This window comes from Corvus cornix, chromosome 12, assembly GCF_000738735.6.
Source record: "Corvus cornix cornix isolate S_Up_H32 chromosome 12, ASM73873v5, whole genome shotgun sequence".
Taxonomy (NCBI): Eukaryota; Metazoa; Chordata; class Aves; order Passeriformes; family Corvidae; genus Corvus; species Corvus cornix.
Window position 1 is genome coordinate 66,870 of NC_046342.1, and position 25,337 is coordinate 92,206.

The 25,337-nt window shown below is 41.9% G+C and overlaps 1 protein-coding gene across 2 annotated transcripts in view; it reads left to right on the forward strand.

Annotated features, from left to right (window-relative positions):
• The window catches only part of BICD2 (BICD cargo adaptor 2), a 60,899-nt gene that overhangs the window by 26,384 nt on the left and 9,178 nt on the right, over positions 1-25,337 (forward strand). For both annotated transcript variants that reach the window (XM_039559111.1, XM_039559112.1), the window contains exons 2-6: positions 9,621-9,833; positions 15,092-15,244; positions 18,064-18,516; positions 19,493-20,512; positions 21,574-21,725. In XM_039559111.1, coding sequence (XP_039415045.1) covers positions 9,621-9,833; positions 15,092-15,244; positions 18,064-18,516; positions 19,493-20,512; positions 21,574-21,725 — 1,991 coding nt within the window. The remainder of the gene's footprint in view (positions 1-9,620; positions 9,834-15,091; positions 15,245-18,063; positions 18,517-19,492; positions 20,513-21,573; positions 21,726-25,337) is intronic.

Consider the following 25,337-nt stretch of genomic DNA (forward strand, 5'->3'; position numbering starts at 1 on the left):
CACATTAGCATGTGCATGGCTGGTGTTACTGAGCAATAGTTAGCACATACCTCACTGTCAGGTTATGTCCGTAGGTTGAAGGTGATATTGAAATTGGCCAGATAGAAACCTTCTAACACAGTTTTGAGTATTAGAAAGCAGGCATTCTTTATTGCAGCCGCGGTCGCTTGGAGGATCCGTCCTCTGTCAAGTGCCCTGGTAAACAGAGTTTTTAACATACGCACTGGTTACATATTCATTAGCTATCCCTGCTTACATCATGTGTACGTGTTACTTTATTTTACATAGTTGCACCCATTATTGGAAGTCCTTGTATGTTCTTTGGGGTATTCTTTGATGGTCTTCAATTTCTGTTGTCTTTTTAGGTGGCTGTTTCTCAACCACTGCTTTTGAGTAAGTGCAATATCATTGTTTTGCATGGCTTCTGCTTTGTCAGCCTTATCTATTTCTGCAAGGCTGCATTGTTCCCTTTATTTGATAAGAGTAAAAAAATTGTTCTATTCTACTATCCTTATCAAAGGTGAAGATGAGGAGGAAGGCAGTGATGTCAGCAGAGGTACTCCATGATGCGTTTGCTCAGTTTCCAGTGATTTATTGATCAGGTGCTTACTGAATAGCACTGGGTATCTTTTGATTAGTAGCACTAGAAGAAAGTTTTTTCTTCTATGAATTATGACAATAAAGGCTGTGTGAGGCATGTACTTAAGATAACCCTGCATTGTCCTTTATGAAATGTGTAATTTCAGTAAGATGTTGTTGAGTTTTAAGTAAAGAGCTAACATTTTAAGAAGGAACAGGCTGCTTCTAAGTTTCTAGTGTCCACTGCACCCTTTGAAGGTTCATAACATATCTTCTCAGGACTAATTATGGGCTTTAGTGAAATTATTCTTAAAGGTCAGCTGCGTGTAATACTTAGAGATCACTGCTCCTGGTTTTCAGTTTCTAAAAATTATTTCATTATAGATAATACCTACATCAAGTTTCTGCACTGTCATTTGTAATGCATGTCCTGACAGGTGCTTAGTTCGAGTGCCTGCAGAGGAGCGACAGTCTTAACAGGACACCACCGTTCAGAGTCCATTTGCAGTCACTTCTTGTTTCATATGCAGGGGAAGATGACCCAATGACCTGCTTAACAGGATCAGCTGATGTTGTGAACTGGCCTGTATGAATAAATAATTCCATCAAATTTAGCAGAAGGGTTTAAAAATTAGCAATTGATGATCAAATTTCCTGCAGCATGACTTCTGGGAAGAGTGAGTTTGAGCTGCGTTTTGATACCACAATGGGCAGGTAAGGGCACCCTTTGCCCTTGTAAGTAGAAATTTCTAGCCTCCTCTGCTGTCAAGCTCCTAAACGGTGCTGATGTTCAGCAGCATTAACTCTTTCTCCTGCACATCTCCATCTTTCTTTCCTTTGAGGTCTCATCTGGAGCTGTGTAGATGTTGCTGGCAGCAGTTCATTGATCTGTTATGATGCACAGCAGAGAAGGATGCCTCAGGATAGCTTGTTTTATGTTTTTCCTTAACACATCAGACATAAAGTTATCCTGAAAGGAGTACTTTTTTCTGTTGGCTTGTGTGTCATTCCACCTCGACTTTCTGCTCTCACGTGCACCTTTTCTTTATTTATAAGAAAGCACAAATGTATGCTCACGAAAACTTCCATTCCTCTCTGGTTTAAACTCAGTAGAATGCGATCGGGTCCTTTCTAATTCTCCTTCCCTGCTACAGTTACAGTAATTTTTATTACAAAAAAACCCCAGCTAAAACCAGAATCCCAAGCCTTGGCTGAGTGCCCATTGCAGTCACTGAGAACAACTGGAGTAGCTGCTGGTTGGTACTTGCTGGAGGGCTGTGCAGAGGGCTGTTGGCTGTGTGGCTTTCCTGGGAAGGTGACTAAGGAAGAAAGCAGCGGCAGGTTTTGAGGTGGCCATGGGGACACCGTCCTGCCCACTGTCTCCAGAGCAGGACATTGGGGATGAGGAAATGCTCCACACCGTCAGTAAATGTACTTTTGATGTCAGTAGTCACATGTGTTTGTGAGTGACAGAGACCACATTTTGGGAGGATATGTATTTAGCTAATTTATAGCGTGAGCTTTGAAACAAAAGTAGCATTCACATCAAAAGCAGCATTCACATCCACGAGGGTGGTGATGCCCACAGTCTTTCATGGCAGTGATGAATGACAGTGGTGAATGAAATAGCCTGTGAAGAATGTCCTTGGCTTTTAACTCCAAGCTTTCCAAGACCACTGCTTGGAGGTCAGAGTGGACAGTAATGAGTCCTGGCAGGGCTGGCTTTGCTCTCTTGACACCAAAGGGAGAGAGCATGTGTACCTTGATCACAGTTTGGTGCCTGCAGCTGATGGAAGGGAGGATGAGTGCTGATCTCTGTTAATCAGTACAAAGCCTCCTGAAAATAAAAAAGACTTGAATCACTCTTGAGTAGTGGTAGAGAGCAACTGAAGGAAAGTGTCTTGTTTGATGTTTAGTCTCATGACTTTTATCCTTGTTTTTAAAAAAAGGACATCTTGATTAATGGCACCTCTTTTTATTGGGGGCTTGGGTTCTGTTTAATTTTTATGGGTAAACCATTTTTTTACTGCGAGAGTAGCTAATGATAGCCTTCTAAAAGGGGCAGTTTCTGCAAATCCTTCTTGATCTTCAGCACAAAAGCAATAGAAACGCATCTGCTAGAGTGCTCCCAAACCTCACCACAAAGGTGAGTAGGCACCTCTGTGTGTGTTTCCTCTGGTGATGGATGTACATGGTGCTGCTCTCCTGGTGCATGCATGCATCACTCTGCTTTTCAAACTTGATTGAGAAAGTCAAGGAACTCTTTTCAGACAAGCTCTCCTTTATTGCCTTTCTCATGTATTTATGTCGGCTTTTCTTGTCAATGAGTTTGAAACTAATTCCTCTTCTTCCTAACACGCATCTTGGAGGAATGTGTCCATGTTCTGGTCTGCTTGTGGTGGTGCAGCAGCTGTGTTAATGTGACTGAGATAGCAAGAAGTGCTGAAGCATCTCATAAACATCATTGTTTGAGTGAAGGAAAGGGTTAATGCCTCATGCTGCTTCATCTGTTGAGGGTGGTTACCATCATATAGCAATGTTTCACTGCAGAGAAAAGGCCAGTGTGGCATTTACTAATGACTGCCCCTGCTGCTTAACATTTCAGCATCATGTGTGGCTGGATGCGCAGCCTAGAAAATGGGAAGAAATGAGGAGATGAACAGGTAAGGGAGGCTTCATTTGAGAAGAAATGAGCATGGGGATCGATAATGTCCAGAAGTTGATTTGTATTGTGGAGTTCTGTGCTCTTTTAAGATTTTCCTCCCTCTTCCTTAGTTTTTCAGCTCATATATAAGCAATTGTGTCTCTCTGCCCCCTCCCTACTTCTTTAAATGGAGAACACAAGCTTGGGTTTACTTGACAAATGAGTTTTTAAGCAATTTATCTTATGAAATTCCTTCACTGATATATTTGTGTTGTTTTCTGCTTGCTTGGGTGTGTTTCTGCATGGCACAGGAACCTCCCTGTCATTTTGACTGAGTATGAGGGAGATGTTACTTGCTCTGTTTCCTCATCTGTGTCATCTGAGGGCAGGTGGGCTGTGACTTTCCCTGTCAGTATATCTGCTTTAAGCAGCTATGAGACTTGTTTTTGCCCTTCCCTAGTTGCCATGGTTCAATGTGTGTAAGAAGATAGGTACAGAGTGAAGGTAGTGCCCTAGAGACAGTGCAGGGCAGCCTCCAGAGCCTCTAATGATCCCTGTCCAGCACCTGGATTCTGGTCAGCTCTCAACAGGCCTTTAGGGACACCAGCTCTTTGCAGAGGTTCGTAGAGCGTTTGAGATCACACTGGGTTTGTTGAGAAAAAGCCCTTTCCAGCATCACCTTGGGGGGTTTTATTTGATAGTGGCATCCCAGTATTTTGTGTTAGTCTTGATTTTAGCAGTCTAGTTCAGGAAGTCCCAGAAGATATGGAACCATAACCAGCATACTTTGGATGATTTTTGGGCTAAGTAGAGGTCAGGAGTGACAGACCACAGAGGCTAATAAGGCAGAGCTGTTCTGATTTTCCTGAAGGCCCTGGAGTCTTGCTTTTGAGCAAGACTGAGATCAATCTTTGCATCTCCCATATCACAGCAGCTGTTCTGAGAGAAGCATTTGGAATTCTCCAAGAAGCGTATTTCAGAGATTCTTCACATTTCATGCGTTCAGTGAACAGCTGTGCTGTGATAAAGAACTTTCAAAAGGTCATGTTTAAAATCTTAACAATCTTTTTAAGAACTTGATATCTTAGCAGTATGCTAAACTTCACAGAATTGGGAAAACTTTCTTCTCAAAGCTTGGAGTTTTATAGGAAAGCATCCTTCACTGTGCTGGGTTTCATGCAAAAAACTATCTGCATCTGCGTGATTGAGATCTTGTTCCTCCTGCAACATAAATAGATGAATCTGTGTAATCATCAAACCTAGAGGAAGCTTAACCTTTTCTTAAGTCTGTCTTTTGGAAATCAGTACTTTAAACTCAGTCTAAATGTAGTTTGATCCAGGGCTTCATTTGAAGTGAGCTGGGTTTGACCATTTTGCGTAACACTGCAGTTTTTGGATGAGTCTGCCTCATCCATTTGCTGTCCAGATCCTTTTTTCCATTTGTAATTGTTGTGGAGAGCTTTGAATTGTTGAGATTTAAGACATCATTGTCTGAAGATTAAATTTGTATTAATCTCCTTGATTTAGCAACAATATTTTCTGGGCTATTTAAGAATATGCTGGCATGTGTTTTCTACATGCCTTGAGTCTGCTGATGTAAGTAATTCAGCAAACGTGAAATTTGATTTAATAGCATTTTCAGTACTAATTTTGGTAAACCTTCACCAGCAAATTATGGTAAATTTTCCATGGGTTTCATGTTATAATTGGCCTTTGGGAAAGGCTGCCTAGTGTATTTGAAATAAGAGAGGAGAAGGACCTCGTGGACTGGCATGTCTGGTAGGGGATGGCAGCTTGACCAAAGGAAACCTGTCAGGGTTTCAGTCGATTTGCAGCTTTGGCAGCAGGTTATTAGCAAGAGCCAAAAATTAGCATCCAAATGATTTGGTGCACTTCTCTAAGCTCGCTGCCCTCAGACCACATAAATGCGAGCCCCCAGGTGGGAAGTGTTTCATGTTTGCCTGGTCCAGAGGTAAATGGCTATACAGAATTTGGGGTTATCTGTTACAGAATTTGAGGTTGTGTGTTGGGGGTTAGAGGTTCATTTATGTTGGTTTCAGATGGTGTTAAACCCAAGGAGGGCTTTTGATGTGTGTCCCGTGCAGCTTTCTGAAGAGATAGTTGTGAGTAAATTGTAACCTTTGTCCAGCAAAGTGCTTTCCCATGCATTGACAAGCACAGCTGAGTAAATAGCAAGACAGCATTTCGGTTCATGAACTCTTTGATTTTGCTTTTGCCCTGATCTTGGGAATCTGGAAGATAAGAACTTTGATAATCCTTTAACATTAGTGTCTCGTAATTCCTAGAGGCAGCTGTTGAGCAGAACATGGTGTTTTGCTGTCGCGATAGAGGGGAAACCCAGACGCTCAATATGAGTGATCAGCAGGAATCCGATTTATTGATTGTACCAGAACTCCTTATATACTAACAATAATAAGCTTTATGCATATTCGTAACGGCGCATTCTAAGTGGTTCACGTCGATTAAGCTGATTCTAAACCCCTCCTTAGACCCCCTTTCGTGGTCAGCAGTTCTGCCTTTTTCCCTGGCCTTCTAACCACAGATGTCCATTGTTTTGCTGCCAAAACCTAACCTTGCTGGCTCTGCAAATAAACCCATAGTTCAGCAGTAAGACTCAATGGTGGTTCAGTTACTGAGCAAGATCCATGTAATATTCTGTAACTTCAGTTGTTACATAGGATGTGTGGTGCATTGTCTTATGAGACCTTGCTCAGCTAGCTGCAAGGGCCTATGTGCCCATTCTCACGTAGCCAGCTTCTCAGATCAGTAAGCTGCAAAGAATCTGTATATCCTGAATCTATATGTCCCTTTTCACGTGACCAATCTCTCACAATTCCCCCGTTTATATTAGTTTGAGCAAGCAAAACTCCCTGAGTTAGTTGATCTACACGTTTGGCTAAACAAGAAAATATAATGCGTGCTCCAAGCAATAGCAAAAGTATGATGCCGACCGATCTAAGACCTTCTTTTATGAGACTTACGGCCCAAACTCCAAGTCCTCCAAAGGTCCCTTGAAACCATCTATCGAAAAGACTGTCCTGAACAGTGAGCTTTTTGGTATGTTCATTTTGCAGCCCTCACATCAGAAACTTTTATTTTGTGAAGAGATATTCCAAAGCCTATCATTCCAATACAACTGTGAATAGTTTTCTTCCCTAGTAGACGGAAATAGAGGTTTTGGAAGAGGAGGAAGAACAGGGTAACTTTGACTTCTGCTTCTGTGTTTTAGATAATGTTAAAGTAAAAATAGATGGGCAGGTGCTGGACTCCAGGATGTATGAAGGTTTAGGGGTTTCATGCATAGCAGTAAAAAGTGAGTTTTCCTTTTACTAGCTTGATTTAAGACAGGTCTGGGCTGTAGCTATGGCAGGTAATTGCATTACCCTGTAATTTTGCACAATTTTGTTAAAAGTTACATTTCCTGTTCTACGCAGGAATTATGAAAATGGTTTGTAACAGTGATGTCTGAGGTTGTTTCTAAGTACGTACAAGAAAGATAACAAAGCTTGGTTAGAATGGGAGTGCTTTTCAAGTGTTCTCTTTTAAATGCATGCAGCTTGAATTGTTCCAGCCTGCCTGTCCTGATGACCACGGCTCTTAAGGAGGTTTCTGATGTTCTCTGTGTGTCAGAGTCCGTTTACTCACAGTTCTGTACTCCAAACAGTCATACTCAAGCTAACGGCAGGGTTTCTGCTGACACTTCACAAGCACGCTGGCTGAAAGCAAATAATAGCCTTACTGCACAGAAATAACTGTAGCCCACAGAGAACAGCGGCTACCTTCGGTGGGAGTGACCATGAGCTTGTTTCTGTTAGTGTGTGTGAGCAGTTCTGATTTGGTTGGGTCAACTGTGCCAGCTGGGACAAGCCATAATAAAGGGCAGTTTCTGAAATGGGAGCCTCACTGTTGTAGTGAATGGAAAAACCTCTCACACATAAAAATAGTGATAACTTATTGAACTTCACCTTGCCATCACCAGAGAATAAGAGAGTTGTGATTGATGTCTCAAAAAACAGTGAATGGTTGACAGTGGACCATGGAATTAACAACACACCTTCAAGCCTCTGAACAAAAATACACATTCTTATACGGAAATGTGGGAAACCTGTAAACTGATGAAAAACTGTCATGTAAGAGTAAGATTTTAAATACAGAATTCATTGCTGTAGGATTTTACTGAGGCCAAAAATGCATAAACCTCTGAAAAATAAAGGGGTATTTTACATGGATAACTCAATGTTAGTAGCTCTTCCAAATTTACATTAAGCATTCTCCTTCGAGGCTTAAGGCAATCCCCAGCTTGGGGAGATTATGTGGTTTGTTGCACCTTTCTCTGAAGCATCTGGCATTAGCCTCTGTAGAAGACAGGATATTGGATTAAAAAAAAAGCCCAGTCTCATCCTCTGTGGCAGTTTCTGTGTTTAAATACTTGCTGTCAATTGTGACTTGGGCAAAATGATGATAGCTTCTTTCCAGATGTTAAAGAAACCCAAGGCCTAGCATCTGCCTTGGAACTTTCACAAGCAAATTAGTCATTATTCTTAAGAATCCCTCCCTTAGTGGCATTACTGAGCTCCTTGATGGAATTATGCCTGGACTCTGAGGTCTGGCTGATCAGCTGTGGCTTTAAGTGTCCTGAGCTTCCATTTGCTATTTTGGCATCCTGCAGCTGAGCAAATTGTGCTACTTCACTGGGCAAGGAGATGCCCATTGTCCCTTTCTCTGTGCCAGAGATTTGTCATTCATGCTGGTCTATAAAAGGTGGATCTTACACTATTCTTTTTTCCTGTAATAAGTTATTTGAGGAGCTGGCATGCTTTTGGTTATCCCTTTAACATTTATGGAGATCTTGGGTATTAGGCTTTTAAGCTGCTTTATTGAAATTCATTTGACAAGGACTCGCACAGATGGTGCTTTCTGTCTGAAATATGATACTTTTTAATTTCCCTTAGGTCATCTTGATGAATCTGGCGAGAATTTCTGCAATGGATATGTCTCCTGTATCTCTGACTTGCTTATCGGAGATAAAAACTTAGTCTGATAGGAGCAGTATCTGGGTGCCTTTAATTGTAGGCAGAGCTAGCATACTTGATCAGCTGTTTCAGCCCTGGTATAGTCAGTAGTTTCTGTGTTATTAATGTGCCTGCTGTAATACACAGAAGTAATAAAACACTGAAATCTGTTTCTCTTCAAAGCAGATTTGTTTTTCTTCTCTGACGGTATTTTTCTGAAGAGCTGGCAAAAGATGATAAATTGAAAATGCATGACTAGATAAGGAGTTTCATGAGATGCTTCTCTGTCCTTGACTTGGCCTGATATTAATGTTGTCTAGGAAAATCTGCCACGTTTTGGCATCCCAAAAAGATGCTAGGGCACCTGAAAGCTCCAAATACACCTTGGGTTGGATTGTGGTGCAAGAGTGAAGATCGCATTTTTAATCTCATTGAGTATGGCTGATCTACCAGGCAGTGTGTTACAAATATAACTGCTGGAAGTGGCCAGCTCTGCTCTCCAACATGTGCCAGTGATAGCCACAGGCTGTTCCGTACCACAGCAGCTGGGGTGTCTGTGTGGGCTGGGGGCACATGTGGAGAACACTACCACAAGGGCCATCACCGGAAAGGGTTTTAAGCAAAATGAAAACCCCCAAAAAGAAATGTGAGGAGGCAAAATAATGCCAATTTCAGGACTAGCCAGAGGCAGGCTGTGCTGAGTGGGTTAGATTTCTGACCTGCCTCTGAGTGCCTTTGCTGGCACACTGCTGGCGATTGATGTCTCGAGCTGGCTGGGGGATTGTCCGCTGACCTACTTCAGCCAGCGTGACCCCACTGGCTTAGCCTGGATCCGGACCAGCTCTGCCGATGTCGCCAAGCCCAGGGGAGGGGCTGTATTCTCCAGGCAGGAGCAGCTGCAGGGAGCTCCCAGCCTGGGAAAGGAAACAGGCTGCTAATACCAAATGTGTTGTCAGTGATTCTGGTTTTGTAAAAGCAAATCTGACCCCACTATAGAGAATATGTGCGTGCAGCAGTGCCTGGTCATCTTGCAGTCGTCTGGTTGAAAGCCAGTCTTGTTTTAACAGCAGAGTCAAGTCAGTACATTGTTGTTTCCTCCCACAAGGGTTTATATAAGGTTCTGCTTAAGCATTCTGCATCACAAAACGCTGTTTGGGTGCTGCGGTTTACTTTCAAGGGCACAGTGTTGGCCACTTAGTAGCATTTGGAAATCTGACCCCAGAACTGGAGGGTGTAGGAAAAGGTTATGTTCCTTTGCCTCAAAGAAATACATGAGGGTAAATGTTTTCAACTATTTAAAATTGAAGTTACTTATGCAGAATTATAGGTTTACTGATAAAAGATGTGTTTTCTGACTGTCCTAGGCTTTTGGACAGGCCCATACCAACCACAAGAAAGTAGCAGCAGATGGAGAGAGCAGAGAGGAGACCTTGATTCAAGAATCAGCTACCAAAGAAGAATACTACATGAAGAAGGTTATGGAGTTGCAGACAGAATTGAAGCAGATCAGAAATGTCCTTGCCAACACACAATCTGAGAATGAACGCCTTAATTCTGTTGCACAGGAACTGAAGGAGGTGAGTGAAGATGCACAGGGTGCACTGCAGCTTGGATTTGTTACATTTTCTGGTGCTATGTAACCAAAAAAAGGGGAAGATTCTTGAGCTGAAAGGTGATTTGACAGACACATGGCCGCATGTTTGGCCATGCTGGTGCTGTGGGTACTGCCCAGCAGTACCAGTTCCAGAATTGCTGCCTTAAAAAGCAGAGAAACCTGTTTAGGCCAATCACAGAGACCCTTGGATGTACTTTTTCTGCCTCATTCCCAGAGCAGATTTTCTTGCTGCAAAATATTTGTGGCATAATTTCCCTTTTTATCCCTTTTTCCTCCCTATTTTCTGAAGGTGTGGGATTATAACAAAACACTGAAGTGCGCAAAGAGAGGGATAGTAAAGTTTCTAGTCTTGTGTTTTCTCTCATGAAGTGATGGCTTTTATGTAGTTGCTTAACATAATACTTGAAAGTAGCTTTGACCTTTTAGTGTTTTACTACTGAAACCACATATTTTTAAGGGGAAATAATCACTGAGAAGTTACTTAAAGAGTTTAATTACTTATAAAATCTGTAGCTCAGCAGAAGTCTTTGTGGCACTGGTGCAGAAATGATTGTTTTGAGAGCTCAAACCGTTGCTTAAATTCAGACTGGTTAAACTACCGAGAGTGTAAGACACAGATGGATGGATTAAACAGTCAGCAGTTATTACGCCTGAGCTTTCCTACACCTTCCTTTGAAGCACTGGGGACTAGTCTTGTCTAGTCCTGAGCTAGTCAACTGGCCTCCCCTGCCAGGAGGGGAGGCTATCTAAGAGCCCACATCTGAATCTCAACTTATTCCATGCGACCTCAGCCGCAAGTGTCTCATGTAATATTTTTTAGGACATAGTAACAAATATGTGGATAATACTTGGTGTTAAAATCAATGAGGTAACGTGAGTTACTTCTGTGGAGGTGGGTGGATTCACTGGTGCCTCTGGTTGGGGTATGACAGAGAAGATTTGTGGTGCAAACTGTCACAAGTGATCAAACAGGCCAGTCAACTTCTCCTTTAACTTCGTGGAACAGAATTGGAATCAAGCCTTGTCCTTAGACAGGGAAGCAGTTCTAGAAACACAGACACAACCTTTGTCTATATTTCCCAACCTTTGAGACCAGCTTAACAGAAAAGCTGCCCACCTCAGAGGTAGCATGGTGTCTGTGAGGGATTCCGGTCACTTCTCAAAGTCTGCTAAGTGGCAGAGTTCCAGTCTGCTCCCAGTGTCACTGCAACTGGAGGCGATTTTTCTTTCTGGATACTGCCACATTCCAGTCACCTTTGCTTGGAGCTGCATTTTTCTTTATGAAGCCCTTTTCTTTATGAACCCACAAAACATGTGGGTTTGCAAGATTTCAGAGTGAGTGTTGTCTTGTGCTTTGTTCTTCCACCTCTCCCATTTCTTCTTGTTAAAGGATTCAGTGGCAACCCTTCTAATGGAAAAGTGTCTGAGCTTAAAGGCTCTTGCAGAACTGATTAGCTGTGGGTTTTTTGGCACCTTCTGGGCCCAGATGGAATGCTCAAACAATACCCCACAGCAGTGTAGAAAATACTTCTTGATTCACTGCTGATTTTTTTGAACTGTGCATATGGACGTGTATAAGAAAAATAATAATGCTAAAAATAATGTGAAAATACACAAGTTACATCTGGACTGAGCAGCATGACTGGAAGTCAGCTGCTGGACATGCTCCAAATATAAAAATGGCTGTTTGTGGGTTGGTAAGATGATGTTTTATTGATGATTTTGATGGACTTGACAGTTTTAGGTTAATGGTTGGTGATGATCTTAAGGGTCTTTTCCAATATAAATGATTATATGGTTTTCTTCTACCCACAGCAACAGAATATATAGGAGTTGCTGTCCTGTCTGACTGCACTGTTGTTTCTTCCAAAGTCTCTGCATCTTTTTTTTCCATTATCCAAGAATAACGCAAGAGGGAATGATCATACCTAGAAATACTTACTGCATTAAGAATTAAATCTAAACCTAGAATTAGTAATAAATTTGGGCAAACTAAGCTTTGGCTCTTGATGATGATAATGACATGTAAAATCAGGTGTGAGTGTGTTGACTACAGCGGAGAGCTCAAACTGACCCGCGGATCATGAACTGATGGAGTTCAGAGTACCAGAACCCATATCAATGTCACACCTTGTCTTGACAGATCACTCTTTGCCTGGTGACCTGGAGGCTGCTGTGTAGTGCCCAGAACAAAGGAGGGAATCAGCTAGCTGATGTTTTTCTCTCAATTATTTTAATTCTCAGTGTCAAAGTACATGCACCTTTGTTTATATGCTGGGGTGTAATAGAAAAAGCAGGTGCTAAGGAGCAGGCTTCTGACAGTATTGGCAGGACAGTAGTTGTGTTTTTGACATGCAGGCAAGGGCAGATTCAGACTGGTCCTGAAGGAATCCCTGCTCTTTCTAGTACCAGTGCCGCTCGGAGGGGCCTCTTGCAGAACCCTTCTGAGGCTGAGCTGAGAGTGTGAAAAGGCTGAAGACAGTCTCTCTAGTAGCAGGAACAGGACAGTCTGTGGCCTTTTGATCAGGCAAAATCACTTTCAGATCATGGTCTTTTTCCTGGGCAGGATGGATGGGAGGCTTTGCATAGTGGCGATGTACTCTGGGTTGAGAAGCTGAGGAGTTTGTCAGGTAGATGAACACTCAGTATGATTTTAGGGCCATGAGTTCTCCACCCAGCATTTTAATATATCATTATCACTGTATGGGGTTTTTTTGGGTGGAGGTGTGACTTGGTCCAGCTGAGCACCTGGTCAGACATTCCCATGTATTCCAGCCCCTCTTCTCTGCTGTTCTTAAGGCAGAGGAAGAAGAAAGATGCCACTTAGTTGCTGAAGCAATAAGGGTCAAAGGAAGGTTCAGACTCTTCAGTAGGTCAGCTCACCTTTTATAGAGACTAGAGGAACTGTGAAACCTGTGAGAGAGAACACATGCAATATACGTCTGTCTTAAAGTACATGAATACCACTTTCTATATGAGTAATAGAAAAATCTGATCTAGGAAGGATGTAGTAGCTTTAGCTTCTCTTTCCTGTGGAAAAATCCCACTCTTTGGTCAGCTATATGAGATCACATGGCATCCGATTAAATCTTGCAGCTTGCAAGCACGCACATTTATTTGACAAAAAAATTCTAAGAGTAAGCTAAATGCACAGCTTGCTAACAGCCAATAAATCTGGGTCAGATCTCCTGTCTCTGGTCAGGAGACAAGGGAGCTATTTTTAAATCTGGCTTTCCTGCACACATGGAAATAGAATGATTTTTCTTGTGCTAGACAAACAGGACAATACTTTCACACTAAATAATGAGCTCTTGCTGTTGCGTTAAATGAAATAGGCAGGGTTGGACAAAAACCATTCTTTCCTCAGACCAGACAGTCTCGAAAGGCAGTTTCCAGGCATTGAGCTCTGCAAAGATTAGATCATCCAGGGAGGAAGAAGAGCAAAGCAGCCTGAATGGTGGCGAAAGAAGCTCACCAGTAGCTTTGTGGGAGGTCATCCATTGCATTTCACTTACTTGGGAATGGGGAAAATAGTATGATGGTTTGTTTGATCGAGGCTTTTGCAATCGGTTTAAACAGTTTAGATTATCTGGCCGAAGGCGCTTTCTGCCAAAGGCAAGAGGTCTCCACTGGAGTTTTTAGGGAGACATACAGATGTGAATTCATGTCAGCCCTCAGCTTTCCCTGTGACCCTGGGTTTGTGCAAAGGTAGACAGACAACACTTGCTCAGGCATGGAATATGGGCTATAGCAACTTGCAACTTGTAATTTGCACTGGTGTACTGTAGTGTCTGCTTGCAGCAATTTTGATTTCTCAGTGTGCTGTGAAGCTGTGCTCTCTTTGTGGCTAAAAACAGGCAGACAGTTTTATGGAGTCTAATCTTTACCTGATATGTGAGGGAATTGTAATTTAAATTTATTAGAGGATTGCAGGTGGTTCAGTGTTTGTGTTCAGAACATGCCAGATTCAAATCTTTGCACATGCTCCTGCTGCAAACATTTCCCTTATCTCAATGTGTTGTAGGTGCCTGTTGATACCTGTGTGGTTACTCAGTGGATCCCTGCTGCACGCTCTCAAGGGCTGAGGCTATATTTAGCCATCACTGGCATGCCTGTGTCTGGCCAGGAGTGGAGAGCTTGGAGGGAATTTGAGTTTGTAGGCCAGAGGCTGAAGCTTGCTTGGCTGGGCTGCAGGATGGGTGAGATCAGGCAGCAGGTCCCCATGCCCGAGCTGAAGTGACAGGCTGCCTCTGTCAGCAGGCAGCAGTGGTTTTGATTTAGAGCTGTGGAAAACCACCCCATTGCATCATGGGCACGGCTGCAAAAATACTGTTTTTCTAGGCAACTGTATTCCGTTTGCCTTTATCTGAAGCTAATTCTGTTAATGTTTTAGAACATACTTTTCACTTTGTATGAATTAAGTGTTTGAAGATAGGGCTTGAAGGAAAATAATACTGGAAAAAATAAAAGCTAAGTACAGTGAGCCATTCCCATAGCTGGATATGTTCCAGCTCATTTTATTTAAGTGTCTGCATATATTCATGAAAGATCCCAAGATCATACTACAGCAATATATTGGTTTTTACTTCTTGTCTATCTCAAAACAATGGTAACTTTTTCTTTGAAGTCTTTCATTAAGTCCTGCATAAGTCTTGGAACTGAGGGAGTGGAATATTTTATGTCAGCCAGTTTCTAATTTTTTCTACCTGAGATCTTAGATTTCATGAGTTTTAACTCTGTGTCTCTCTCCAAAAGGATTCATTGTATCGTACTTTCCACTTATTGCTTTGGGCATAAAGAAAATGTCTGTTGAAAAGCAGCAACAAATGCGTATCCAAATAAGAACATCTGGAGTCATCTGAATCTGTCTTTCTCTTGTGAGGAGGTCCTTCTTGTTAAAGTGGAAACAGATTTGGGCACTGACTTCTGGTCTGGAAAACTTTTGATGGTTACTACAGCAACACAGGTGTGAATGCTGCTTTCCTTGCTTGTTTCTTGACTTTTTTCTGAGTCAACGGTGAGAATTTGTGAGAAAAGCAAGAAAACAAAATCTAATTATTGTGTAAATGACTTGGTGTTCTGTAATTTCAGGGGGTGAGGGGAAGAGTTTGTTTCAATATAACTTAATTAATTAGCGCACATAAGAAAAGATACAAAGTTTTGGAATTTAATCGTAGTTGACCAAATTGCCATCATTTGGGGGTTTGTTCGTTTTTCCAGGTCAACCAGAATGTGGAGATCCAAAGGGCCCGCCTGCGAGATGATATCAAGGAATATAAATTCCGAGAAGCACGTTTGCTCCAAGACTACACTGAGCTTGAAGAGGAAAACATCTGTCTCCAGAAACAAGTGTCTGTCCTGAAGCAAAATCAGGCAAGTTTTCCAACCAGTGAGCATTGCTTCGGTAGCACCAGTTAATTTCCTGTGTTGCAGTATGGTTCTGTCTCATTTGAACACCCAACTACTTATTTTCTACCTTTGTACTACTTTTGAGACTGTAAGCTCTTTAGCACCAAGAGTTGTCCCTTCTGACTATTTATACAGTCATAGTACTTTATTGCATCTACTTTGACTTCCACGTCCTTCCATCACCTTCTCTCTCTCTGATGGAAGCAAAGTCTCTATCACTCTGCTTTGTTACTTGGTTTAGTCCTTTTGCTACAGCAGTTTTTCAGTGTCTCTTTACAATGCCTTCCATCCATCTGTCTTCCATCCTTTCCCTTTTACAGTATCTGGAAATGGGGGTGTTTCTGAAACGTATGTTTCAATTGCTGCTTAATCCTTACATTCTCTCTCCATTTCTGCGTTCCTCTTCTCTTCTAGTTACTTTCAATAAACTTGAAATGCTGTTATAGTTGCTCTGCACTGTCACACCTGTGTGACTGCTTGTCTGAAAGGTCACATTTAATTGTGCAGTTCCAGCTATTTCCACAGTTTTAGAAAACTGCATTCTTGGAACTTCTTAAGAACTTCCCGGAATTATCATTTGTGGAGCTAATTAGCTTAGGCGTGGTCTTGGCATGGTTCACTTATCTATCAGTGTGGGACTTGCTATTTTTATTCTTCAGGTGCTTGTCAGTCCCATTGCATAAATAAAGCTCAGGGTTCAACTGAGAAAGTGAAGGACATAGACAGCAAAGACGCTGCGAGGGCTGGAGCCTCTCTGCTCTGGAAACAGTTTGGGAGAGCTGGGAGTGTTCAGCCTGAAGAAGAGAAGGCTCCAGGGAGACCTTCCAGTACCTAAAGGGACTCCAAGAAAGCTGGAAAGCGACCTTGGACTAGGGGGAATGGCTTCCCACTGCCAGAGGGCAGGGATAGATGGGATATTGAGTAGAAATTCTCGGCCGTGAGGGTGGTAAGGCCCTGGCGCAGGTAGCCCAGAGCAGCTACGGCTGCCCCATCCCTGGAAGTGTTCCAGGCCAGGTTGGACAGGGCTTGGAGCAACCTGGTGTAGTGGAAGGTGTTCCTACCCACAGCAGGGGGAGGAACAAAATGAACTTTAAGGTCCCTCCCTGCCCAAACTATTCTCTGATTTTACAATTCCATGATAATATTCCTAAAATAAAAGTTCTTGAGAAAACTCAATGTTAATATCATCTGTTGTAGTCAGCACATAGTAAAATCTCTTTAGGTTTTGCTGCAGAACTCCTTCAGTGTTCTCAATGAAAGCTGCCCTGTCAAACTAGATATGTGGGATATTGAATGTATTTTATTTATCTCCAAGTGAAACTCTATGTCAGGTTTTATTACTTTGGGCCTCACTACCCAAAATGGGGTTCCAGGTTGGACCTGTTCTCACCTGCATATATTTGGTCTAATTATGCAGTTTTGGGTGCCCTGACATCGTGTAGTAGGGACAAAAGGGGCTGTTGTACTCTAGAGGCACACTGGAAGAGAGAGGGAAATGGTAAAATCGAACCTATGTAGCTGGTTACTTTTGGGTTTTACCTTTTTTTCTCGTTCATCATATTCAGCAGGTGAAAGTTCCCAGCTCCATGTTCACATTCTAGAATAACAATATTGGAGAATGCTGCCATTCTGGGCTGAGCTGAATTTAACCTCAGATGCTATCTTGATACTTGCTAGTAGTTATTGACTGCTGTATTTGTATTCTGGAAACTTTGAAAATAGACTACAATCTGAAATATTTTATCTCAGTGGAAGTATACGGAACCAAGAGCTCATTCTTTTCATGGCAATGGATTATTTAATTTTCTACCTTGTCCTAATCCTACTTGATGAACTTTTAAGTATTCTAGTTTTTAATTATTCTAGTTACTGATGTAACTAGAAGCAGCCATCAAGTTTTCCCAGGCAACATTGAATTAACGTACTTGATTCCTGGTTTGTAAGTTGGGTGTGGTTCACCATTCCCAGGTTGCTCTATGTTGACATCTAAAATTCATTTAGCAATTGGCAAAAAATAAATAATGTGACATATCATGTGGTATGATTTCCTTTCTTTCAGGGTAGGGAAAAATATTCTTTGTTTGCTTCCTCCCTGCTTCCCCCAAATGAATAAAAATTTTACATTAATCGTTTGTGTACATAATTTCAATGCAAGAGAGGTTTAGAAAAGTGGAGTATTAAAGGTAATACATAGCATGCCGTCAAACTCATCAACATGAGTCTCAAGTGTAGAGTCTGAATTGTAGCCCTTTCAAGATGTGCTGAAATGATGATGAGAGAAATGCTAAAGCATTTTATTTTGAATGTATAAAAGCACAGCTCGATCACAGTTTTAACCCAGTGGTGTATTCGAAAGGCAGTGAAGCAGAGTGTCGAAGTGTACCTTGGTCATGCCAGGTTTTGGAAAGGTGAAGCTTGACTTTGTGGGAAGGTTGGCCAGGGAATTTGTTAATCAAACAAATGTTTGCATGCAGTGCTAGGAAAGCCTGTTTTGGTATGACTCTGTATCAGACACACTGTATCTCCCACCTGTCCTAATTGAACTGGAACAGATCAGCTCATTTGACAGTTTGCTTAGTGAATTTATTCTATGGGCTCTGTGAAGGTAAATTACATAAGCCATGTTTACAGTCATAGTGCTAAAACCAGACTCCAGAAATGGAAAAAGTATTCTATTAGTACAATATTTTAAGTGAAATTAAACATTCAAAAGCAAAATGACTTGTTGCCTTGCAGGCAGACATTTTCATTAGAGGTTTTCCCCCCCATTTGTATATCTCCAGGTGGAGTTTGAAGGCTTGAAACATGAAATCAAAAGGCTTGAAGAGGAAACAGAGTTTCTCAATAGTCAGCTGGAAGATGCTATCCGACTGAAGGAGATCTCTGAGCGCCAGCTTGAGGAGGCCTTGGAGACACTGAAGACAGAGCGGGAGCAGAAGAACAACCTTCGGAAGGAGCTGTCTCACTACATGAACATCAATGATTCCATGTACAACAGCCACCTGAACATCTCTTTGGATGGGCTGAAGTTCAGCGATGAAGTCACAGAGCCCAATAATGATGAAATCATGAATGGATTTGAACAAAACTGCCTCAGCAAACTCAGCAATGGCAAGAACAGTACTTCAATGCCCAAGAAAAATGAAAGCTTCCCTCCAGCCCCAAGTCTGGTTTCAGATCTTCTGAGTGAATTAAACATTTCTGAAATCCAGAAGCTAAAACAGCAGCTTGTGCAGGTAAATGGGTTTCCTAAAGAGCTGTGCACTTCCAAATAGCTCCTAAAGTTCATTTGGGATGTAATTTCAGTCTTTTCAGTATCTCACATGGCCACCATACTGTTCATACTGTATTTTTAAAGGTTTCAATTGATTTAGAATTTCGGGATGTTAAATGTTTGTCAGTGAAAAACCGCAGGTTTTTCTTTTCCGTCCTTTTTTTCAATGCAGTGAAATTGGCAGTCATGTCCTTTCCTTGGTGGAAAGTTCTAATGCATCTCCTGTGCAGTACTTGCTGTGTCTACTTCATTATGTCACTAGCAAGAACAATAGTGGTTTGTTTCAAAATTGAAAGTTACTCCAATCACCTTCATCAAAAAGAGGTTTTGTACTTATATTTTCTGTAATTAGTTCAAAGAGCATGAAGTCTTAATCAGCACCAAGCATTTCTGTGCTACATTTGTGCAATTAGGAGGTTGGAGAGTTTAGAACAAGGTACACATTTCTGTTTCCTACTAATATTTTGTCAAGCATGTTTTAAATGATCTTCTATAAGAAAAAGCCCTTTGCAAAAATACTGTCAGTTTTTAAAAATGAGAAATTTAAGAGGAGAAGCTTGAACAAGTTTTGGTATTTCTGAGTCTTTCATGAAGTTCTGAGCTTTCACCATAGACTAGCTGCATATTTTCTAGAATTTACTTGATAATTTAGATGATAGCAATAAACTTCAGCTTGTCTTTAGCTGAAAGGAAGTTTTCACAGTGAGACCTTCAGCTAGGGAATAAATGTGCATTTTGAAGTGGAGATAAGAAAGAACTGGCAATGAACACTGTACTTGAGATAATTTTAGAATACACTGTATAGCCTGTCCCATAATGTGCAAGTGATTGGTTTTCTGTAACCATATGGACCGTTGGCTAAGTTGTTGTCTCTTAGAGTAAAACCATTTAGTTGATACAGTTCCCTTGACATAGATGTCTGTGTTCCTGCATTTCAGATGGAAAGAGAAAAGGTTACTTTGTTAACAACACTGCAGGAATCTCAGAAGCAGCTGGAGAATACACGGGGAGCCCTCTCAGAGCAGCATGAGAAAGTTGGCAGGCTCACTGAAAATCTGAACGCCATGAAGAAGCTCCAGGCCAGTAAGGAGCGTCAGTCTGCCCTTGACAATGAAAAGGACCGAGATAGCCATGAAGATGGAGACTATTATGAAGTTGACATCAATGGGCCAGAGATCCTGGAGTGCAAGTACAAAGTGGCTGTGGCAGAAATTACTGACCTGAAAGAAGAGCTCAAAAATTTGAAGGCAAAATACAAAGAATGTGAGTCTAAGTATGAGGAAGAGAAGAGTAGATACGAGACTGAGAGCCAAGCTCTCACTGAAAAGATCACCTCACTGGAAAAGTCCAGCAGGCACGATAGAGAACAGATGACCAGGCTGGAGAAGGAGCTGAAGAAAGTCAGTGATGTTGCTGGAGAAACACAGGGCAGCCTCAGCGTGGCCCAAGATGAACTAGTCACCTTCAGTGAAGAGCTGGCCAATTTATACCACCATGTCTGCATGTGCAACAATGAAACTCCAAACAGAGTGATGCTGGACTACTACAAGGAAGGTAAAGGTGGACGCAGTAGTCCAGAGGCCAAGGGAAGAAGGTCTCCCATTCTTCTTTCTAAAGGGCTGTTAACTATTGAGCTGGGAAAGGCAGAGAATGGAAGTGGTGACAGCAGTCCATCCCCAGTGTCATCTTTGCCATCCCCTGTGTCAGATCCTCGAAAGGAACCGATGAACATTTACAACTTGATTGCTATAATTCGGGATCAGATCAAACACCTGCAGGCTGCTGTGGACAGAACAACTGAGCTGTCCAGGCAGCGCGTTGCCACTCAAGAACTTGGGCCGGTGGTGGACAAAGACAAGGAAGCTCTCATGGAAGAAATCCTGAAGTTGAAGTCCTTGCTGAGCACCAAGAGGGAACAGATAGCAACTCTGAGAACCGTGCTGAAAGCCAACAAACAGGTAACCAGGTCTTAGGGATTTGAAGGTTACAGTGTCAGGGAATTAGGTCATAAGCACAAGAGAATTTATCTTTGAGGTCATTCTGCCATTCCCTCAGCTCTGTGGAGCTTTCGTTGCTGGTATTCAGCTAGTCCGAGGCTGAAGCCGGCTGTTCCGTTAGAGGTCCATTAAGTGGGACCCAGCTGTCCCACTTAAAGCCGAGCACTGGGGCTGTAACTGACTTCAGCTTCTCACATACTCCAGAGACTTCATTAAGGTTAAGGTAGCTTCAATCTACTGTCTGTCTGAATTAGATCAGGTTATATTTAATGTAAGACACCTAAAATGAAGAGGTAATCTTGCTTTCTACTTGAAAGAATTCTAGTACTTACCCTTAGAAGTGTTCTGAAATTTAAGTACTGTTCTCTCTCAAACTGCAAAATAAAAGAGAGCCTTTCAAGGAGAGAATGTGATACAAGAATGTGGTCAAAATAACAGGGGTGAAAGGTAAAATCAGTCTTTGGGGATTCCACATTCAACAACATTAGCAGTGCAGTAGATGAAAATAACTGCCATTAAAGCACCACATGGCACGCTTCGCTTCTCTAAAGTTAAATTGAAATTGTCTTTAAAAAAAGTGTAGTGTTGTTTAAGAATGAAATAGACACATTAAGTTTTCTTTTTCACATTTTAATAAAGATGTCCCAAATGTATGATAGGCAGAATGCTATAAGGGTTAGAGAACTGTGCTAGTGATTGACAAACGCATTTAAATATCGAGATACTAAGTAGATTGTTTTGTTCCTTTGTGTTGCTAGTAGATAGGTTTCACTACATCTATATTATGTAACTTCCTTGATGCTGCTACATGGTTAATGGGAGTAGGAGATGGCTATGTCTGTTCCCAGTGTTCAGAAATGAAATTTTATTTTATCTGTACAAGAAAAGTTGACCACAAATTTAAAGTTCCAGTACAAAGTAAATGTTTCATTATGTGAATAGTGATTAAAAATCTTCTAGCCAGCCATTTGATTAAGAGTTTCATTAAATGTTATGATTCTGTTCTCGCTGGTAACCAACAGACTGCAGAAGTAGCCCTTGCCAACTTAAAAAGCAAGTATGAGAATGAGAAAGCGATGGTTACGGAGACCATGATGAAGCTGCGAAATGAGCTGAAGGCTTTGAAAGAAGATGCTGCCACCTTCTCTTCCCTGAGAGCTATGTTTGCTACAAGGTAAAGAGTATAATGAACTCAGCAAAATTTAATTATTTGCTTGTGTGAGGAAGAGTTGAACATCCTTTCCATCCACCCTGCAGAGAGTGGAGTGGTGCGTTCTTTTTCCCAAGGTCATTGCTTGCAAATGTGTGTGTCTGTGATATGCTCCTGTTGCTACAAAACATAAAGCTGTTGTGGCAGTATTTATTCAAGTTGGCTGAGAGATTACCTGCTATTCCTAGTTCTTGAAGCCGTTAGCTCTGAGAAGGAGTGATATTTAACAATGCAAAATGAGCATTTATTGTACACTGAAGATGGGACTCTGCTTTACCTTGATGACCTAGAAAAAGGTAAAGATGTTGCAAACATCTTGGTATTCTTAAGTTGTCCATCCTGCAGTTGGCGTCTGTCATTTCATTGACCTGCGTCAGCTGATTTGGTTGCTTTGTCTTTGGAACTTGCTTCTGCTTCTTAGTTGTGCTTTGTGGTGTTAACAGACCTAAAACCCTGCTGACACGTAGAATCACTGAATCATCAAGTTTCGAAGAGATCTTTAAGATCATCAAGTCCAACTGTCAACCCAGCACTGCCACTTAACCCCTAAACCACATCACCCAGCACCGGATCCAGATGCTCTTTGAACACCTCCAGGGAGGATGACTCCACCACCTTCCTGGGCAGCCTATTCCAATGCCTGGCTACCTGAACAGTGAAAACATTTTTTTAATATCTACTCTGAATCTCCTCTGTCTCAGCTCAAGGCCATTTCACTCTCACTGCAGGCATGGCAGAAGAAATTGGCCCCACCTCACTACCACCTTTCAGGCAGTTGTAGAGAGCGATGGGGTCCCCCCTGAGCCTCCTCTTGTCAAGACTAAACAAACCCAGCTCCCTCAGCGGTTCCTCATGAGTTTTCACTAGCCTTGATGCCCTTCTCTGGATGTGCTTCAGCCCTCCAATGCCCCTTTTGAGGTGAGGGGCCCAAAAAATGAATGCAGTACCCGAGATGTGGCCTCACCAGTGCCCAGTACAGAGCCAGTACACTTTATCTAAAAATGGTCAGTTTCAGCTCGGGGGGATTCACAGGGACACCCCTGGCAGTGTTCATTTGCCATGAGTCCCTAAATGCATTCCAGGCCTTGCCTTAGAATGCTGTTTAATGTAACCTAGACACCTGCTTTTAAGCTAATCCACAGGGATTGGGGGAGTCTGTATGTGCTCTGTGCTGCTTCTTTCTTTTCGGTCTCTGGACACTTCAAAAAAGGGAAACAAAAAGCCAAGAAGGGTTTTCTCTGTCACCTGCTAAGGAGCACCATAGTAAGGAATCACAAGGATGCAAATGAGGATTCCTCATTTTCAGAGGTACTTCTGCAGCAGCTCTCATGTTCCTTGAATAATCTTTGGCTTCCTGGTGATTCAGCCTTCCTCAGCTGTATTTATGCATAGAGTAAGTGTGGAAACCAAGGAATGCTAAAGGTTGAACTGTGGCAGTTTGTTCTGCCAAGGAATGGAATACCCTGTACAGTCTGGATTTGTCCTATTTTCTTTCCTCTCCCTCTCTGTTTCTGGAGTGTAATTAATATGCAAAAATTGCAATACCTTTGTTAGTTGTAGATCAGCTTCAAGCTGGGAGGAATTGGAAGCAGAATAAAAGCTTTTCTGAAAGAAACAGACTTAGGAGCTCTGTCCTGACATTCTCACAGGGAATTGTGGGTGAATAGAGGTAGAGTGAGCTGTGTTTGGAGATGTACAACAGACTCCCCTGCCTAAATGAACAATTGTAATTTCTATCAGTTATTATGATATGCTTGATAACTGTAGTGAAAAAAATGAGCCAGGAACAAAGGAGGACTCAAAAAACTGAGGATGGAGTGAGTAGAGATGTGGCCTTCAGAGCCTTTTGTCTTAGGAGCATTCCTGAGCCTAGCATGGCAGCCTGGCCTTGGAGTCTGCATCTAGCCTGAGATGGTGACAGTTACACGAGATCGTGAAGAGTTGCTCTGTTCTCCCAGTGTGCCCCGTGTTTCAGATGCCACAGTAGCTATCACGACCTAGTACTGCAGGTGGGGTACTGTCATCCCTTTCACTCCTGATCCCTGGTCAAGGAGGGTTAGTAGCTTGGTGGTTGGCCAAGTGCATTCCTCTCAGTGACTGTTTCATTTAAGTCTCCATTTTGGGTAGGGTAAGCTTGCAAGTGGTGTTCCTAGGTGCTTTGGTGGAGATAAGTTCAAAAACTGTTTTGAGGTCTGATTTTTAGTCATTTTTCAAGTATCAGAAGTATGTAACAGCCCAATTTGTCCTCACTGTTGTAAACAGCTTGCTAAAGGAGCACCTCTTAGCAGTCCCCACAGTAAGAGTTGTGTTTCTTCTCTGGCCAAGAGGTTTGTATCAGCAGAGACTAATAACGAGTGATGGAGCCTTTACCCCTCCATGTTTGTTTCAATGTTGCGTTCAAGTGTGGGACAAAGCAGATTGCTGCACACGTATTTTCCACAGGAAGATACTCATTTTGTCGGATGTAAGAGAACTGTAACAATACATGAGAGTTGGAGGCTGGGCATGAATATAGTAACTGACCTAATTTCCTTTTCAAAGTAGGTTAATCCTACTAATTTGACAATACTATCAGCTATTTTTAATAAGTAATGAAAATACAGTAACACCTCAGCTGGAGACAAGGGGAGGCTTGCACAACACGGATTAACAGCTCCCAGCTCTGATGGACTGCCGCAGCGCTCTAGACAACACTGTATGTCTAAAACAAAATTGTTGTACAGAGGGTAAGTCAAGTTATGAGTAATGTACAAAGAGCACATATTTGCAGTTAACTCACTTCACTTGGGTCTTTGTTCAAGTGTGTATGAATCAAAAGGCTACTTTCAAGGTGGTGTTGAGTATTTATTGAATTTGCTGTGCCCAGTGCTGTGCAATGTTTATTGTGACCACCAGCAGCAAATAGGAATACAGTGATTGGGAACGGTGGGTCCCAGATCAGGGTTGATACTGCTGGTGGTATTCAGATCACTTCAGAGTGATGTAGAGAGCAGAGAGCTAGGAGCTACCAGTAGCTTTTCCTGGCAAAAATATTTAATTTTCAAAATATATTTTATGGTAGGCTTGCGTTATTTTTTTTAAGGTCCCATTTAGTAGGCTAAGAAAATTGAGATTTTTTTAACGCAGAACAATATAAAGCCCTACTTAAGTGTAAGAAGAAGGGTTAGTGGCAGATTTGACATCAATTAATTCATCTTCCTCTAAAATATTGTCAGGAGAAAGACTGATTCCTTTCTTTGCAAGATGAAAGAGCTGCTCCCAAGTGCTTTGAGGGAACTTGAAATGAATATATCCTGTTTTCTAATGATTTAGCATGGGAGTGAGGTATGATCTCCTTGTCTTGTAGGTAAAGATACATTTCTAGATTGCATGTAAGAATTTGTTATTCAACCTTACAAGCAAATCAAAGCACAGGTTTCTTAAAATTGATTGCAGGGGAAAAAAATCACAAATCAAAAGATGAGAAAAATCTGACTTTAGAAGTTCAGCTTGAGACTTGTCTTGGTTAACTTTTCAGTAAGGAAGGAGAGAGGGAGAAAACGGTAGGTTTCTGCTAGTTTTCTGGAGAACATCTCT